This window comes from Saccopteryx leptura, chromosome 7 (assembly GCF_036850995.1).
Source record: "Saccopteryx leptura isolate mSacLep1 chromosome 7, mSacLep1_pri_phased_curated, whole genome shotgun sequence".
Lineage (NCBI taxonomy): Eukaryota > Metazoa > Chordata > Mammalia > Chiroptera > Emballonuridae > Saccopteryx > Saccopteryx leptura.
The window spans coordinates 95,564,722-95,584,389 of NC_089509.1; the positions used below are offsets into that span (position 1 = coordinate 95,564,722).

The 19,668-nt window shown below is 35.3% G+C and overlaps 2 protein-coding genes across 3 annotated transcripts in view; both read right to left on the reverse strand.

The window, feature by feature from the left end:
- ACADL (acyl-CoA dehydrogenase long chain) overlaps positions 1-19,668 on the reverse strand; it is a 711,748-nt gene that overhangs the window by 632,486 nt on the left and 59,594 nt on the right. The window lies entirely within an intron of this gene.
- The window catches only part of KANSL1L (KAT8 regulatory NSL complex subunit 1 like), a 119,045-nt gene that overhangs the window by 88,877 nt on the left and 10,500 nt on the right, over positions 1-19,668 (reverse strand). For both annotated transcript variants that reach the window (XM_066346535.1, XM_066346534.1), the window contains exon 2: positions 15,966-17,079. In XM_066346535.1, the coding sequence (XP_066202632.1) occupies positions 15,966-17,050 (1,085 nt within the window). In that variant the 5' untranslated portion in view covers positions 17,051-17,079. The remainder of the gene's footprint in view (positions 1-15,965; positions 17,080-19,668) is intronic.

The window sequence follows — 19,668 nt, forward strand, 5'->3', positions numbered from 1 at the left end:
CAGGGATTTAAAGGAATAAGAAAACCAACTGCTTCTCTACAGATGATAACAACAAAAAAAATGTATTCTAAATATCTCTCTTAAAGAGTTCCAAGCCAGGCTGACTAGTGATGGTACAGTGGATAGAGCATTGACTCAGAACGCTGAGGACCCAGGTTCAAAACCCCCAGGTTGCAAGCTTGAGCGCAGACTCATCCAGCTGAGTGCAGGCTCACCAACTTGAGCACAAGGTTGCCGGCTTGAGTGTAGGATAACAGACACGATCCCATCGTTCTTGGTTGAAGTCCAAGGTCACTGGCTTGAGCAAGGGGTCACTGGCTTGAGCAAGGAGTCACTGGCTTGGCTGGTGCCCCCAGTCAAGCACATATGAGAAGCAATCAATGAACAACTAAAAGTGATGCAACTGCAAGTACGTGCTTGTCACCTCTCTCCCTCCCTGTCTCTCTCTCCCTCTCTAAGAGAGAGAGAGAGAAAAAAAAAAGAGTTCTGAGCCACATAATGAGAGCCAGACTAGGAGCATAAATCAAGATGCACTCCTACCCATAAACACTATTTTGATGTCTTCAAGATAAAGTGAGGGAGAAAGAAAAATAAATAGTAAATTAACTAGTCCTGAGGATGAACAACTATGACCAAAAAGATCTGCTGTGATATTTTCACATATAAATGACTGAAGGCCAACAAGAATGTAAATAAGGGAACTCAATCAGTAAAAAAAAAACAACCCAGAAAACAAACAAACAAACAAACAAAAACCAAGCCTAATAATATGCTTCCTGGGAGCCCAAATCTGCATCAATAGGAAGCGGTGAGAATCCAGTCCTGCCTTCAATAGGGTCCACTTCCAGCACCTCCACTTCCGACACAGACGCGAGGCAATAATCCCCAGAGCGCAAGGTCAGGGACTCTGGAGGACAAAGGAGCTTCTCTAAAAAAGCTGAATTAGGATCCTATCAAGTCATTACTCTAGTTCCAGAGCAAGAAGTTTTACTAATTGCAGTAAGGACCAGGAACTATCCTGTCTATCCCATTCTTTTCTTTTCCCAGTGCGTATTGTATTGTAGCTTTCCTGTTTCTAATCCAATATAAATACAAGAAACAGGAGGGCAGGAATGTTAGCGAACTCATTCATTATTAGTTTATAGGTCACCACATCATAAGAAACCAACCTTGATCTCACAAAGAGAAAGCACTTTACAACTTCTCTTTGGCACACCAGAATTCCAGAGTCATCACTCTTGCTCTTTGGGACCATTATAATGAAAAATAAGGGTTACTTGAACACAAACACTGAGATGCCATGATAGTCAGTCTAATAACCAAAGTGGCTACTAAGTGACCAACAGGCTGGTAGCATTATTACGGCATGGATATGCTGGACAAAGAAATGATTCACGTCCTGGGCAGGATGGAGTGGGTGGGACAGCATGAGGTTTCATCATGCTACTCAGAATGATCATAATGTAAAACTTATAAATTGTTTATTTCTAGAATTTTCTATTTAATATTTTCAAACCACAGTTGACCATGAGTAACTGAAACCATGAAAAGTAAAACTACAGACAAGGGGGGGACTATAGTTTCACAAGGCACAAGTGCCTGCCTAAAAGGGCAATCTGAGCTACCACCCAGCAAGGGGGCCCCATTCCAAGCCCTGCAGTTACAAATCTAAATCTGCTGAGAGGAAGGAGCACCTTCTTCTATTTTACACACTAGGCTTGTGAGGGTCCTGCTGGCCACTACAAGGGGCAAAAAAAGAACATGATACGAGATAATTAGACTATGCTTGTTACTCAGAAAGGTGATTATCACTATCAACCTAGAGTTGAACCCAGTGTTTATGCTATAACACAATATTTGCATTCCCAAATAATATTGTTTTTATTTTATTTATTTATTTTTAGTGAGAGAGAGAGAAAGAGAGACAGACAAGAACAGACAGAAAGGGAGAGAGATGAGAAGCATCAACTCATAGTTGCAGCACCTTAGTTGTTTATTGATTGCTTTCTCATACATGCCTTGACCCGGGGGCTCCAGCCAAGCGAGTGGCCCCTTGCTCAAGCCAGCAACCATGGGGTCATGTCTATGATCCAATACTCAAGCAGGTGAAATTAGGGTTTCAAATCTGGGTCCCCAGCATCCCAGGCTGATGCATCACTGTGCCACCACGTGGTCAGCCAACCCTATATTCTATGAAATAAAAATAATTAAACTAATATAGAAAACAGAATTCTAGCCAGACCACTCAAAATCTATGGAATTTTAAAAGCTGAGTCCTAACAAAACAATAATAATCCTTATAAAAATATTAGCACAGTTTAAATTTCCACTGACGTTTGTATCAATAAGCCAGTCCATCCTTTAAAGTTTAATATCCTGGAGCTCATGCTTCTTCCTTTGAAGTGATTCTAGAAAATACCCACTTTTAATAGAGACCAGGTTAATAAAAATGTAAAATATCATAGAAGTAGATTTCTTCATTAGTTTCTTTTTAACAAAAGTGAACTATCCTCAGAGCTTTTTCAACTTAAACTAAAGGAACTTCCTCAGATTTTTTAACGTAGTGTAATATATATAGCAATTTTAAAGCCAATAAACTAGTACTTTATTGTAATAGAGGAGGGTACTTTAACAGAATTTCCAGTATTTTTCTTATACCACACTAAGGCTTTCTCTTTAGTTGTGAAAAAGCTTTCCCCTTGATCATTCCAAAACATTAACATGTTTAAAGTGGTTTGGAAAAAACTCTAAAACAAATTCCAAATTCCACGGTATTGACATCATTCCTTTATACGCCAAATGTTCAAGTTTTTCAGAGGGAAGAAAAATTGTATAGGTCAGAAATAGGGATCTATATAAAGAGAAAAGAAACATTGGAGAATAAGTGAAGGTAAAATAACTTTTATTTTTATCTTTAATGGATCTAATTGATAATGGATCTAATAGTTTGTTCAAAATAATAGCAACAATGTAATCAATTGTGTGTTTGTGTGTATGTGTATACTTATGTGTGTACAGGCAATCCCCGGGTTACAAACAAGATAGGTTCTGTAGATTTAAAAATGTTTAAATATTTCTTTTTCAAAATTAGAAGTGGGGAGGCAAACAGACTCCCGCATGTGCCTGACCAGGATCTACCCAGCATGCCCACCAGGGGGTGATGCTCTGCCCATCTGGGGCATTGCTCCGCTGCAGCCAGAGCCATTCTAGCACCTGAAGCGGAGGCCATGAAGCCATCCTCAGTGTCTGGGCCAACTTTGCTCCCATGGAGCCTTAGCTGTGGGAGTGGAAGAGAGAGACAGAGAGGAAGCATAGGGGGAAGGGTGGAGAAGCAGATGGGCGCTTCTCTTATGTGCCCTGGCCGGGAATCTAACCCAGGACTTCCACATGCCAGGCCGATGCTTTACTGCTGAGCCAATCAGCCAGGGAAAAATGTTTAAATAGTTATATGCACAGAAAAGTAAAAATAAATTCTATGTTAAGATAAACATCTAAGTTGCATTTAATAGGAAATGTACCTGTTCCAACTTACATACAAATTCAACTTAAGAACAAACCTAAAGAACCTTTCTCATTCATAACCCAGGGACTGCCTGTAAACTTATATATAAGTGAAAGTGATACAAGGTATAGGAGAGAAGAATTAGGATTATTTTATTATTATAAAGTACTTGGATTACCCAGGAAGAGGTATGCTATCTGAAAAAAAAACTTGGATTAGATTATATATATATATATATATATATATATATATATATATATATATATGCTGCAGACTCTAGTAGGGTAACCACTAAAAATAATTTTAAAAAGGAAGTATAATTGATATGCTAAAAAGAGAAAATAAATCATGTAAAATGTTCAGTTATAATTCCGAAATGCAGAAAAGGTGTGGAAGACAAAAATAAGAGTAAAAACAGGGCCACAAATAGAAAACAGTGATAAATATAAAAGATATTAATCTACTACATTAATAATCACTTTAAACATCAATGGTCTAAATACACTTACTAAAAGAGATTATCAGAGTGGATCAAAAAACAAGACCCAATTATATGTTGTCTTTAAGAAACTCACTTTAAATATAAGAACATACTGATTAAAAATAAAAGGCTGAAGAAAATTATGCCAGGTTGAAACTAATCAAAACAAAGTGGGTAGCTATCTTAATTTCAACCAGAGCAGACTTCAGGTCAAGGAATGTTATCATGGATAAAGAGAAACATTATATAATAATAAAAGGGTCAATAGTCCAAAAAGATGACAATACTTAATGTGTAAAAGCCTAACAAAGGAACATCAAACTTTGTGAGGCAAAAACAGAACTGCAAGGAGAGATAAATTAATCCACAATTATAGTTAAAAACTCCATCTAGTGTTGTGAGTTTAACACATTCTCCAGAAATACAAGATCCAGCAGGTAGATAGTCAGTTCAGATACAGTTGAACTCAACAACATCATTAATCAACTGGAAATAACAGACATCTAGAGCCTACTTCATCCAACAATAGCAGATTATACATTCTTTTCAAGCTAACATAAAATAATCATCAAAAGATCATCCCTCGGCTATAAAACACACTTTAACAATGTTTTTTAAAAAAGGAAATTATACAATATCTGTTCTCAGGCCACAATGGAATTAAATTAGAAATTAATAACAAAAATAAACTGGAGAACACCAAAATACTTGGAGATTAAGCAATATATTTTTAAGGAACACATAGATAAAGAAGAAATCTCAAGATAAAATTTAAATGTTATGAATTTAAATGAAAATGCAAATACAAGTCATCAAAATGTGTGGGATGCAGCGAATCAATGCTTATGGAGAAAACCACATGAGAAGAGCATAGAATTTATAGCATTAAAAATGCACAGATTAGAAATAACAAAAAAGAAATAAGATCTAAAAATAAATCCTCTAAACTTTTACCTTTGGAAACTAGAAAAAGAACAAATTAAATCCAAAGTAAGTAGAAAGAAAGAATAAAAATTGGAGCAGAAATCAATGAACCTAAAACCATAAAAACAATTAAGAAAATCAATGAAACCAAAAAAGTGGTTCTTTGAAAATATCAATGAAATCAATAAGCTTTTAGCCAGGCTACCTAGAAAAAAAAAAAGAGAGATGACAAAAATAATTCATTTCAGAAATAAAAAAGGTAAAATCCTATAGAGCCTAAAAGAATACTAAAAGAATACTAAAAGAATAAAGGAATATGAACAACTCTAAATCCACAGGTTTGATAACCTAGACAAATGGGCCAATTCTTTGAAGGGCACAATTTGTAAAAACTCACACAAGAAGAAATAGACAATCTGAATAGGCTTGTATCTACTAAAGAAATTGAATCAATAATTAGTAACCTTCCAAAACAGAAAGAACGAGGCCCAATGGATTCACTGATAAATTCTACCAAAAATTTAAAGAAGAAAGTTGACTAATTCTCTGCAATCTCTTTCAGAAAATAGAAGCAGGGAGACTACTTCCTAACTCATTCTATGAGGCCAGCATTACCCCAATGCAAAAATGGAAGACATTATAAGCAAAGAAAATCACAGAACACCACATCTCATAATGATAAACACAAAATCCTCAACAAAATATTAGCAAATCAAAGTCAACAATATCTAAAAAGACTTATATGCTATGACCAAGTGAGATTTATCCCCAGTATGAAAGGCTGGTACAGCATTCAGAAATCAATTATGTAATCCATCACATAAATAGGAATCATATCATCATATCAAAAAGAAAAATCACACAATTATCAATAGATGCACAAAAAGCATTTTATAAAATTCAACACCTATTCACAATTTAAAAAAATCCTCTCAGTAAACTAGAAATAGAGGGAATTCCCTCAATTTGTTAAAGCTTATCTACCAAAACCTATAGCTACATCATACTTAATGGTGAGAAAATTAGAAAATTTCCTGCTAACATCAGGAACAAGGCAAGGTATTTCCTTACCAATTCTTTTCAGTATTGTCCTGGAAATCCTAGCTAATGCAATAAGGCAAGAAGAGGAAATAAAAGATAAGCAGGATTGTAAGGAAGACAAAAACTCTCTGTTCACAGGTGCCCAGATTATCTATGGGAAAAATTCAAAAGAATCAGCACACAAAAATAAACTCCTGCAACTATTGTGTGATTATAGTAGTTTCAGGGTACAAAAGTTAATATGCAAAAGTCAAGTGCTTTCTTATATTCAATAAACAAGCAATAAACAAGTGGAATGTGAATTAAACTATTTCCTCTTCTTGCCTTATTGCATTAGCTAGGATTTCCAGTACAATATTGAAAAGAATTGGTAAGGAAATACCTTGCCTTGTTCCTGATGTTAGCTGGAAATTTTCTAATTTTCTCACCATTAAGTATGATGTAGCTATAGGTTTTGGTAGATAAGCTTTAACAAATTGAAGAAATTCCCTCTATTTCTAGTTTACTGAGAGGTTTTTTTTAAAATTATGAATTAAAAACATACTACCATTTATATTAGCACCCTTTAAAATGAAACAGCTTAGGTATAAATCTTATAAAATATGTTCAAGATCTACATGAGAAAAACTATAAAACCCTCACAAAATATATCAAAGAGCTAAATAGATATTCATTGTCCATGGTAGGAAGACTCAATATTGTCAATATATCAGTTTTTGCCAAATTGATCTACAAATTCAACATAATCTCAATTAGAATCCCAGCAAGTTATTTTGTAGATATTGACAAACTGATTCTAAAGTTTATATTAAGAGCAAAAGACCCAAGAATGCCAACACAATACTGAAGAAAAACAACAAAGCCAAAGGACTGATGCTACCCACATTTAAGACTCACTATACAGCTACAGTAATCAAGGCAATGTGATATGAATGAAAGAATATACTTCAGTGAAACAGAAGAGAGAGCCCAGAAATAAACATACATAAAAATGATATATTGATCTTTGACAAAGGAGCTAAGGCAATACAGTGAAGAAAGGACAGTCTTTTCAACAAACGGTGTTGGAAAAACTGGACGTACACATACCAAAAGGAAAAAAAAAAGAACCCAGACATAAACTTTACACACTTAGCAAAAATTAACTAACATGGATCAAAGACTTAAAACACAAAACTATAAAACTCCTAGCTACCATATGAGAAAATCTAGGTCACCTTGCCTATGGTGACGAAACATCAGATAAAACACCAAAAGCATGATCCATGAAAGAAAGAATTGGTAAGCTGGACTTCCTTAAAGTTAAAAACTCCTGGTCTGCAAAAGACATTGTCAAGCCACAGACTGGGAGAAAATATTTGAAAACATGTCTGATAAAGAACTGTTATCCAAAATATACAAAGAACTCTTAAAACTCAACAATAAAAAAAAAGAATGACACGATTAAAAAATAGGCAAAAGACTTCGAGGAACAAACACCTTACCAAATATTTTATATATGCATGGCATGTAAACATATGAAAATATGTTCAACATCATATGTTATTAGAAAATTGCAAATTAAAACAACAATAAGATACCACTACACACCTGTTAGAATAGCCAAATTCAAAACACTGACATCAAATGTTGGCAAGGATTTGGAACAATAGGAATTCTCATTCACCGCTGGCTGGAATCCAAAACAGTACAGCCATTTTAAAGTTTGGCAGTTTCTTACAAAACTAAACATACTCTTATCATACAATCTAATAATAGCCCTCCTTGATATTTACCCAAATGAATGTAAAACTTCTATCTATACAAAAACCTGCATGTAGATGTTTACGACAGCTTTATTCATAATTTCTAAAGCCTGGAAGCCAGCAAGATGTCTTTCAACAGGTGAATGGCTAAACTGTAGGTACCTCCAGACAAGGAAATATTATTTACAGCTAAAAAGAAATGGAACTATCAAGCCAGAAAAAGACATGGCTGAAACTTAAATGCATGTTACTAAATGAATAAAGCCAATCTGAAAAGGCTACATACTTATGATTCCAATTATATGGCTTTCTGGAAAAGGCAACACGGAGGATACAGTCAAAAGATGAGTGGATGTAAGGAGCTGGGGTGGGGAAGGATGGATCACTAGAACACAGGATTTGTAGGACAATGAAACTGCTGTGTACGATGCTACAGTGGTGAATATATGTCCATCATACATTTGTCCAACCCCATAGAATATATGACACCAAGAGTGAACCTTAATGTAAATGATGGAGTGATCATCATGTGTCTATACAGTTTCACTGATTGTAATATGTGTACCATTGTGGTGGGGAATGTTGAAAGTCGGGGAGTTTGTATGTGTAGGCAGGGAGGGGAAGGAAAAATACATAAGGACTCTGTACTTTCTGCTTAATTTTGCTGTGAACTTAAAACTGCTCTAAAATAAAGTTTGTTAGTTAAAAAATAATATAAAATAATGAGCTTATTTTAATTGAAGTATTACATTCCTTAATGATATCCACATGCTACAACATCAAATATTTCATTACCACTTTGTAACTATTAACCCGTTTCACAATTGCACTTTTTTATTGTTTTTTGTTTGTTTTTTTTAAAGAATTTATTTGTTCATTTTAGAGAGGAGAGTGAGAGAGAAGTGGAGGGGGAGCAGGAAGCATCAACTCCCATATGTGCCCTGACCTGGAAAACTAGGATTTTGAACCGGTGACCTCAGGGTTCCAGGTCTATGCTTTATCCACTGCGCCACCACAGGTCAGGCCACAATTGCACTTTTGAATCTCTGCTTTTCTCTTCCTTTCTGTCACAAATTGTCATTCAGGTATTACGGCAATTTCTCTAGGATTGGTTTTTCATTCAACTTTTTCTTTGTTCACATACAAGTAAAATAAAACAAACAAATGAGACTTCTTCCCTCTATTTCCAACTTGTAGAGAATTTAAAAGATAATGAATGTAAAAACAATTTATCAACTTTTTTTTATTTTTTGACAGAGAGAAAGAGAGTCAGAGATGGACAGATAAAGACAGACAGACAGGAAGGGAAAGAGATGAGAAGCATCAATTCTTTGTTGCGGTACCTTAATTGTTCATTGATTGCTTTCTCATCTGTGCCTTGCTGGGGGCGGCTGGGAGGTGCAACAGCAGAGTGAGTGACCCCTTGCTCACGTCAGTGACCTTGGGCTCCAGCCAGTGACCTGGGGCTTCAAGCCAGCAACCTTTGGGCTCAAGCTAGTGAAAATGGGTTCATGGCTATGATCCCACACTCAAGCCAACGACCCCATGCTCAAGCTGGTGAGCCTGTGCTCAAGCTGGTGACCTCAAGGTTTCGAACCTGGAGCCTCCACATCCCAATTGGTGCTCTATCCACTGTACCACCAACTGGTCAGGCTATCAACTTTTTATTAACTAATGTTATTAGTCTCTTTACTCCCTGAATGTCACATTGAGTTCATATTCCTATTTATCTGGTTCCTCAAAGGGAAATTTATTATCTGTTTTTTTACTTCTTTTCCTTTCTAATAGCAAAATAGGAAAGCATGAAGAAAACTACAAGTATATTCATTTCTGTAGATCTGCAAGAAGCTGCGGTAGGCTGTTAGACAAGAGCGGAACAAGGACTATAGGCCCCATACAGGTCACACAGAAGGAAAGCCCCAGGTGCTAGCAAAACTGGGGAAACAAGGATCTCGCCCCCACGGTAACCTTTCTTCCACTAGGACATGGCTGGTCGTGTGATTCAAACTCTTCCTTGATCTTTCCTCCAGGGCCTGTTGCTAGTCAAGCAGGTTAGACCCCCCCCACAGCAGGGGAACAGACAAGGGGACTGCAGAATAGCCCTTAAGCATTAACCCTAGGAATAACATCTAGGCCTCAGTTGTGTTTCAGCTCCAGGCCCAGAAAAACAGCAAAACCTGACAAGCAAAGCCATAGCTAACCTCAGGACCAGCTGAGTTAACTGATGATGCCCTCCCTGGCACTGAGCAGTCAGTGGAGACCATGGCCCTAAAGGGACACATCTGGAAAGCTGATGAATATTCTATTGAATCCTCCTCTAGGACATCCCCTAAAATCCTCACCCTTAACATCTCTTAGGAAGGAGGACCCCGCGTGCTGCCCGAGCCTTCTCTCCTCCTCCTCCTCCCCCCAGGCGTGCTTTCCCTGCCTGTCTTTCTAAGCTTTAAGGAACCCCACAAGACTGGCAACCAGGGGAGCACAGGGCAGTGGCAGCTGGTCCCACATAACCCCTTAAACCTGTCTCCAAGGCCTTCTTTTCTATGACTTTATTCCTGCATGGCCAATAAATTCTTGCTTTTTGCTGCTCTTTGTCTCTTGATTGAGTTCTTTCCTTCAAGAATACCAAGAATAAAGGCCTTGTCATTTCCCCAGTAAGAAAACTACTTACTTAGTTCCTTTCTGTTTTTCAATCTTGAAAGATTTACCCAAAAGCTTATAACTAAACATCGACAATTCTTTCTTGGTGAATGCCTAATTTTGTTTTTAAAAAATGTCCTCATCAAGACTGCTTATTTAACCTGATCGGGTGGTGGTGCAGTGGATAGAGCGTCAGACTGGGATGCGGAGGACCGAGGTTCTAGACCCCAAAGTCGCCAGTTTGAGTGTGGGCTCATCTGGTTTGAGCAAGGCTCACCAGCTTGAGCCCAAGGTCGCTGGCTCAAGCAAGGGGTCACTCAGTCTGCTGTAGCCCCCCCTGGTCAAGGCACATGAGAAAGCAATCAATGAACAACTAAGGTGCCGCAACAAAGAAGCAATGCTTCTCATCTTTCTCCCTTCCTGTCTGTCTCTCTCCCTCTGACTCTCTGTCTCTGTCAAAAAAAAAAAAAGACTGCTTATTTATATACCAAAGTAAAAATTTACAGAAAACTTTAATGCGTGGGAACTAATTTGGAGAAACAATAAGAGTTTTTCTCCCAACATCCAAGCCAGTTGTTTGATTTGGAAGATACTGTCAGTTTCCTTGAACAAGACAAAGAAACACATTTTTCTGAACCAAAATTTGTGTTTTCCCACATGCATACTGACTTAAGAAAGTAACTGACTTCATTTCCCAGAAGAAAAGAAATGCTAGAACTCTTAAGGTCTACCCACCATGTGAGGTAACATAACTGCACAGTCCTTCAGTGCCCAGCCCACCACCCCTCACCCCTAACAGTTGCATACACAGACTTGACTTACACCCGCCAGGGCCTGCATTTCTTTGACTAAGGTTTTGAGCCTGCTTTGTCACCCAAGTGGCAGAACAGAGGTGCAAAGGATTTAACCCAAGCAGGAACAGCCTTCTCTCAGTAACTGAGGGGTTAACTCAGGCTCCCAGGTTGTCCGTGAAATATTAAACTCCAGTCTTCCACCACTGCTAAATGCTGGTAAGACACTTTTAATTGGCTGCCAAATCTGGGCCTTATTATGTGTAGGTACTTTATATTTAATACTTCATCTAATTATCCACAGACGAAGAAGAATATGATTCTGAGGGTTAAGAATAACCTTAACGTTTGCTCAGGATCACAGAGCAGGCTATGATTACAATATAAGTGTTTCCCAAAACTCTGCTCCTTCACGGAAGGAACAGAACATTGTGTATGTTGGTGGGAAGGGGGTTGGGCCATTCATATTAAAATCCTTCTATTTCCAAAGGAAATTAACTTTAAAAAAAATGTTTCTAATGCACACTAGTCTCTCAATCAAAAGTTATGTTGAAAATATATCACTACTGTCATTATGAATTAATCTATTTCCTATATTTTTGGAGGGAAAGGGGCAAATCAAATATGTATTTAAAATAACAATGGTAATGGTAATAGCGACTGTGAATGTGACTGCTTCCTGATTTCCTAAAACAATTATATTTTTTCACAGCTAAATTTCCAAGTCAGAGTGAAGAAATCTCTATTTCTTATCAGGGCTATAAACTTAAAAAAAAAACAAAAGAAAATGTATTTCTAATAATAATAATCTGAGATTCTAAAAATAAATAGAATACATTTTGTTGGTTTTTTAAAGTAGCAAATGTTAAATATTATAATAAAATAATTACTTTATAAGTGTATATTTTTTCATAGTCCATTCATTAACTGAACACATATTTATGCTGGTTCTAAGATATACAAGATACATCTTGTGGCCAGTTTTGGTACTAGAGACAAAGAAAGAAAGTATAAGGAAATCAAGTAAAGATAAACAGGATGGAAGAAAAGATAAACATAGAGGGCAAAATTTCATAAATTGCCAACCCCAATTTTTAGACCTTTACAACTACATATACAGACCCAGAAAAATTCATCCATTCACTCAACAAATAACAGGTAAGCAGTAAAAACAGACATGCTAGGCAGTGGGTATAAAAGGAAAAGTAATACTTTCCCTTAAGTTGCTTAAAATTAAGTTGAAGTTGTCATTAGTATTTGTTACTGTACACCTTATGATTTAAGTTGAGAAGTCTATTTTTAACAGAGATAATGAAAATTTAATTTTGGCAGCACTTATTTAAAAATTGAGATTTGTAAAATGTTATCTTTTTACCTATTTTTTGTTTAAAGTTTAATTCTGAACTTTATTCACTAAAAATATTTATCTACAGCTTGACCTGTAGTGGTGCAGTGAACAAAGCATCAATTTGGAATGCTGAAGTCACCAGTTCAAAACCCTGGGCTTTGCCCGATCAAGGCACATAAGACAAACTACTAGTTGATGTGTCCCATTTCTACTCCCCTCCCTTTCTCTCTCCTCTCTCTCTCCAAAATAATAATAATAATCATCTACATCTGAAAAGTGAGTTTCCAGAATCATAAAGAAAAATTTTTATAAATTTTTAGGATGTTTTCCATTTTAAAATAAACTTAACAAGTTGAAACATAACTAATTGCAATTAAAAAAAACAAAAACCGTTTTTATACTCACATCAAAGGATACAAATAATTAAAACTGTTATTTGTTCTCAAAATTTAGTCAACATCAAAATTAACAAAATGTTCAGAAACAATCGTTCCCACGAGAAATCTATTAGCATTAGTAAAAATATTAAAAATAAATTAAATTTAATATTCCATTTTTGAAGTGGTATAAAACACTCAAATGTCAGATATTGTCCAAATAGCAAAAAACAAGCCTAAACAATGATCAGATTGTTAATTCACTGATTAGTGACTTAAAAAATTCAAGAAATTATTATATAAATTTTATACTATTGATTTTAATAGATCAGATGAATGTAACCTTAGAAGAAAGTGTATACGACTTCTAGAACTATAGTTATAATCCTTTATACCCAACGCACCATAATATTAAAGGGCCAATAATTCAAGAAGCTAATTTAAAGAATATTAAACCTCTAGGTTCATTAATTTTCTAAAATACATGTGTAGCATCCATAAAGCCCTTCAGTTGATTATGGGGAAAAAAAAGAAATAAACTTTCCAAACCCGAACCCAATTTCTTCCCAGGCTACTGTAATTCAATTTTCCTTACAGAACTAGCAAAGTTAAAGAGAAATGAGATGTATATTGCTTGATGCTTTGCATAAAGTTTTTTCAATAGTTTGAATTTCTTCATTTGTGTGTGTTTTATACATATGTCTGAATTTAGTGTTCTCTCACTAAATACTAGGAGTAAATATTAAAACAAAATGTTTTGACCTATCAGTAATTATTTGCTTGATACATAGAAAATTTTTAAAAGTATAAAATATGGTTTCACCCTTAGTGGGTATTGGGTTATTAAGACTAATGGATATATTAGCAAAATATATATGATAAGATATGTTTTAAAGACAAATTGTATGGCAGATTAAGTACTGCAGATCAATGAAAGAGAACACTAATAAAGGCCAAAATGGTGTAGGAAGACATGGTTTTTTTCTATTTGTACTTTAAAAGAAACAAATCTATCCATTAGCTCTTCTCAACAATATACTCAATTTATCCACTAAATTTTATTAAATTGAGTTACTTCAAAAGCATTATAAATATAAATTTGATAATTTCTAGACTTCTTTTGGAATGTGTGCTTAATAATTCCGTGGCTATAATCATCACTGATATAATGCTGACAAAGTTGCATGATCCAATAGAAAGAAAGAGCAGGCACAGTCCAATAGAAAGAGAGAGCGTGGGTTTGAAGTCCATGGACAGAATCCCAGCTTCATCACTTATTTGGCTTTTTGACCATTGGCAAGTTACTTAATCATGCTGAGCCTGTTTCTTCTTATGGGAAAAAGGTAATGATAATTCCCTTCCATGATTGTTAAAAGGATCAAATACTATATCATATGTAAAATAAATAACACAATATCAGTAAAATAAAATGTGCTTAATAAATATTAGCTCCCAAATTCATATTCCAAATATCGTGATAACAAAACACCAAAAACTTTGCTTTACATTTTATTCCTCACTATAAAAATTAATATACTGTCCTTTTATATTAAAAACTGTGTTAATTTGAGGAATCCATTGAACAATGTGAACTGAGCAACGGAACAGAGGCAGAGGCGGGATCAAAGGGACCAGAGGGAAAGTAGAAGAGAAGATGGGATCAGAGAAGGGAAAGAGATTAGTGAAATTATATATACATAACACAGCATTATAGAGAACGGGACAGCAAATCCTGGAGGGAAGGGGGGAAAGCATTGGGGGAGGGGGCATGGGGGCCTGAGGGGGAATAAGAGGGTGGGGGGAGATATATTCAGTGGGACACTTGAATCTATGTAAACACAAATTAAAATCATAAATTAAAAAATAAAAATAAATTTAAAAAAAGAAAAAAACTGTGTTCACCTTCTAATTATTTTTTTTTAAAGATTTTATTTATTCATTTTAGAGAGGAGAGAGAGAGAAAGAGAAGATGGGGGAGCAGGAAGCATCAATTCCCATGGGTGCCTTGACCAGGCAAGCCCAGGGTTTCGAACCAGTGACCACAAGTGTTCCAGGTCAATGTTTTATCTACACTGCGCCACCACAGGTCAGGCTCAGCTTCTAATTCTATAATGATTCTCATTCATCTTTGAGAATTTGCTAAAAATGTTGAACTTCTTCTTTCCAAAATATCACATATACACCAATATTTTGCATCAATTTAGGGACACTGATTCCTTGAAAGCTAGATTAAAAACTATGTTCTGGCTATTTAAATAAAATTAATTCAAATTAAATAAAATGTAAAATTTAGTTCCTCATTTGTACTGGTCACATTTCAAGTGCTTGACAGACACACAGGCTAGCGCCTACTAGATAACACAGATATAGAACATTTCATCATCTCAGAGATCAGCTAGAACTGTTCTGGAATGTTAACATGATATGATAAGCAAAACTATTTTCCTCTGTTTTTTGTTTTGTTTCTAATAACTAGAAACCTCTCTTTGAAGAAGATTCCTAAAAGGTTTAAAGGCTGTGAATATTTAGAATCTCTATGGACCAGTGTATAATAAGATTCAATAGGTATCTAATAGCTGACATTATAGTTTTGTTTTGGGTACATTAGCAAAAACTAAGTAAGTTGGTGAAGACCAGAACTGAAAGCTATAAATACAAATATATAAACAGTTAAAAATAAAAGTAGCAAGTCAATTTATATGTACTCTCAACTGATAAACTTCTGATGTCAATGAGAGCTCCCTAGGTGCAGACTTTATATTTTTTGAGTTAAAAATATAATTTTGCCTAATATATCACTTAGGCAAAATTTTAGGCCTTCTTATAGCCTATTTTATTCAAGAAAAGGAAAAATGCTTACTTGTATATAGCCAGTTGCTTTTATTACTCCTGTATTGGTTTTCCCTGGATAGAGCAGTTGAGTAACTTATTGTTAAATAGTATGCACATATTCACACACAGTCGTTTAAAAAATGAAATATTTTAAAATTTACCAGTTCTATAAATTCAAGAATATGGCTTTAAGATTTTAGAAAATCTATTTCCTTTTAATATATCTTGAAATCAAGACAAAATTGGTGCCATATACAGAATAGGTCTAATAATACTTTTGCACTTACACTGACACATTTTTTCTACTGGTATATTCATCCAAATCGTCATCAGAGCTGCTAGCAGTTGCATCAGAATCCAGACCCTCTTCAACACGAGACAAGAGTCCTGTAGCAGACAATGCAAATCTTTGGATTTCTGCAGCTGTGCACCGTGCAAAACCATTTTTTGTATCATTCCACAATTTATTCTCTGCAGTCAATAAACTGATGTCTGGATTAATTTCAGTGCATTTAGGTAAACCGTTATCCAAAATTGTAGGTTCATGAAAGATCTTCATTTTGGGGAGTTGATGATTCGTAGAAAATTGCATTTGCTGACCATAATGCTTAACAACATGCTTTGCTAGGAGCATCTGCAAATGTTTCTGAGTTCTTCTAGCCTGGTTCAGTAAAATTTTCTGTTTGCTTACACAATTAAGTAAACGAGCATTCACTTCCTCCTCTTTTTCAGGAGCTGAGGAACTAACAGGCACACTGGAATGGCCCGGCCCGATTTTCTTTTGAGCACAGTGCAATAAACCCTTTTTAATCTCAGCATCAGTAACTTTATCCAAGAGTGCATTCTTTTGGTACCATTTACAGTTTTGTAGTTGTACTTTATCTACATTAGTGTCTTTGGTTCTATTTGAATCCAAAGTAATTTTTACATCTGTCATGCACTGGCTTGTGTTATCCGACAGAGGTTCCTTTTTGATGAACTCTTCAGAACGAGAATGACAGATTTTACTGAGCTGAAGGTTGCTGCCATTACACAGTATGTTTTTCAGCTTACTGCAGTTGGGTTCCCCTAATTTCTTTTGTTTATAATTCTTATTGTATTTATTCAATGTAGAACTAGAACCCATTAAAAGAACTGGCGGATAATGTTTTGAAGACTGAGAGGAGCCAAAATGTTTTAAATTGACAAAATTAGTGTTAAGAGTAGGTTCGGGAGTTGGAAATCCTAGCATCTGAGAGAAAGTATCTGCCTTCAGCTTTTCATCTGCCGTTCTTGGGCCTTCCATGAAGAGCATCTGGTCAGACTCCATGGTACTTGGTAAAGGTGAAAAGCAGATACCCTTTGTTGCTGCCTCCCTCAGCGCTGGGGTCATGGCGAATCCTGTAGATAATTACCGGAAACCTAAAATAACGTAAAAATAAATAATCAAATATCTAGAAAACGTTTTATGCTTATTCGGTTTTCAAGGGCACCATTTTTAATGTTTCTGAATAAAGCATGAACAGAACCAAACTTCTTTATTTTCCAACTCCTAATACCATCTCTGCTCTTTCGTAGTTCATAAGAAATTCTTTGCTCTGACTGTGGTCTATACACTCCCAATTAAAGTTTCACACTACCTAGCACAATAAGTGTTGGACAAATACTTGCGGATGTAATATGGTTGACCCTTGAACAATGCAGGAGTTGGGGCGCCAATCTCCTGTACAGTTGAAAATCCACATATGTATAACTTTTGACTCCCCCAGAAATGTTAACAGTTGATTCGTACAGTTTTAATGTTATATATATTCTTACTTTATCTATTTTTATGATAAACTAGAGAAAATAAAACGATATTAAAAAAATTATAAAGAGAAACAGATTTACAGTATTAATTGGAAAAAAACTCAAGTATAAGGTGGACCCATGCAGTACAAACAAGTGTTGTTCAAGGTACAACTGTACATCTCAAGACTCCATTTTTAAATCATGTTTAGAAAGAAACAAAAAATTTCGACCTGGAATCTGGGACTCATACTTTAAAATGTAATGCAATTCCATACTTTCAGCCAAAAGTAAGAATTAATCATCTTTATAAAATATAAGAAATTGCTCAAAACCTTCATTCCTCAATTTAAATTTTATAATCTGAGCAGTATTAATAACAATAACTAATATATGCTAAAAATGTAAGATGTAAGTGAACTGAACATATAAGAAGTATATAATTTTATAGTTGTTAAAAATGTGATACTAATAATTTGCCTAATCGGCAATGTACAAAAATTTTTCCTGAAAAAGCATCTACAATAATATATTTCCTTTTCACAAATAGATAGTTATCAGTTATTATTATAGAAGTTGTTAATCCTGCCTGGAAAATAGACTATTACAGATGACTACTAAAGATTAATATGACTAATCCCACTAATTAAACAAATTTCATTGTATTTTATCAAAAGAAAAAATATAAAACCATATATTCTATTCTGAAATATAGAAAAAGTTAATTCAGTACCATTAAAAATTATGAAGACTGAATAGTGAAAAAATTTTATATTATTAACAATTGTTAAGTTTAACTACAAGGTGTAGTGCAATGGATAGAGCTTCAACCTGGGAAGCTGAGGACCCAGGTTCAGACCCCCAAAGTCGCTGACTGGAGCCCAAAAGTCATTGGCTTGAAGACCAAGGTAACTAGCTTAGGCCCAAGGTTGCTGGCCTGAGCAAGGGGTCATTGCCTTGAGGAGGGAGTCACTGGCTTGGTTGGAGCCACCTGCCCCCACCCACCTTAAGGCACATATGAGAAAGCAAGCAATGAACTACTAAAGTGCCACAACTACAGGTGATGCTTTATCTCTCTCCCTTCCTAAAAAATATTTTTTTAACTACAAAATTTTATTATTTTGGGGAAAAGACTAAATGTAAAATGAACCAATATTAATGGTTGTTAATTCTGTGGGATAAAAATTAGTTGTTTGCTTTTTCTATACTTTACTGATGTCTCAAAAAAGTAGAGATTTAAGTATAATCCACTCCCAAAGTTCTGTATGTCTCAAAATGTATACACTTTTATATAATATCTCAAAAATAATAAATCTCATATATATGACAGATTCTCACTTCTTCTAAATCCAAAAGAATAAACAAAAATAATCAGATTATTGGGGTTTCAGTATATATTTTACATTCTACTTTTATGAGAAATATAAAAATAATTATAAAACAAGCTACTAGCGTTGGGAATTTCTTTTTTAAGATTCAACCTGTCACTTGATCAACTCAATGACCTATATCTCCAATCTATAAATATCTACAACAGTATTTAGATAACCACATTACTCTAAGGGAAACTGCCTTAGTCACTGTTCTTGCTGATGAGGTAGTCATATCAAAAAAGATACTACTCTCTACCCCTCCATACCCACCTACTTACTCCCCATCAAAAATCTGAACAGAGTCCTAAGGATATAATAAAAGTGGCTTCCAAGAATGGCATCAGAGAGAACGGTTAGGAAGCTACTTAAGTCGTGTAAAGGAGAGATGGTATTGGTGGCTTGGACCAGTGAGGTGACGATCCAAATGAAGAGAGAGAAATCTAGCATTTATTTCCAGGGGGAGCTGGCAAAAGTTTTGACTACAAAGATTTTGTGGGGCTTATGAAAAAAAAAGAAATCAAGTATGACTCTTGGGTTTTGGCTTCAGCAACTGAGTAGTCAGTGGTGTTATATTTTGAAATTGGGCAGACTTGAGGAGATACAAATTTAAAGAAGAAAAAATAAAATTCTGTTAGGGATAGGTTGATTTTGAAGTGCCTATCAGCCATCCAAATAGAAACAGTTGGGTAAATAAGTCTAAAGTCGGTCATAGGTATTATTTTCAGGAGTTACTGGCACATGGATAGTATTTAAAGCCAAAAGCCTAGAAGAGTTTATCTAAGGAAAGCATATATACAAAAAAGAGATAGGAACCCAGGATCAAGCTCTGTAGTTAACTCAAATTCAGTTG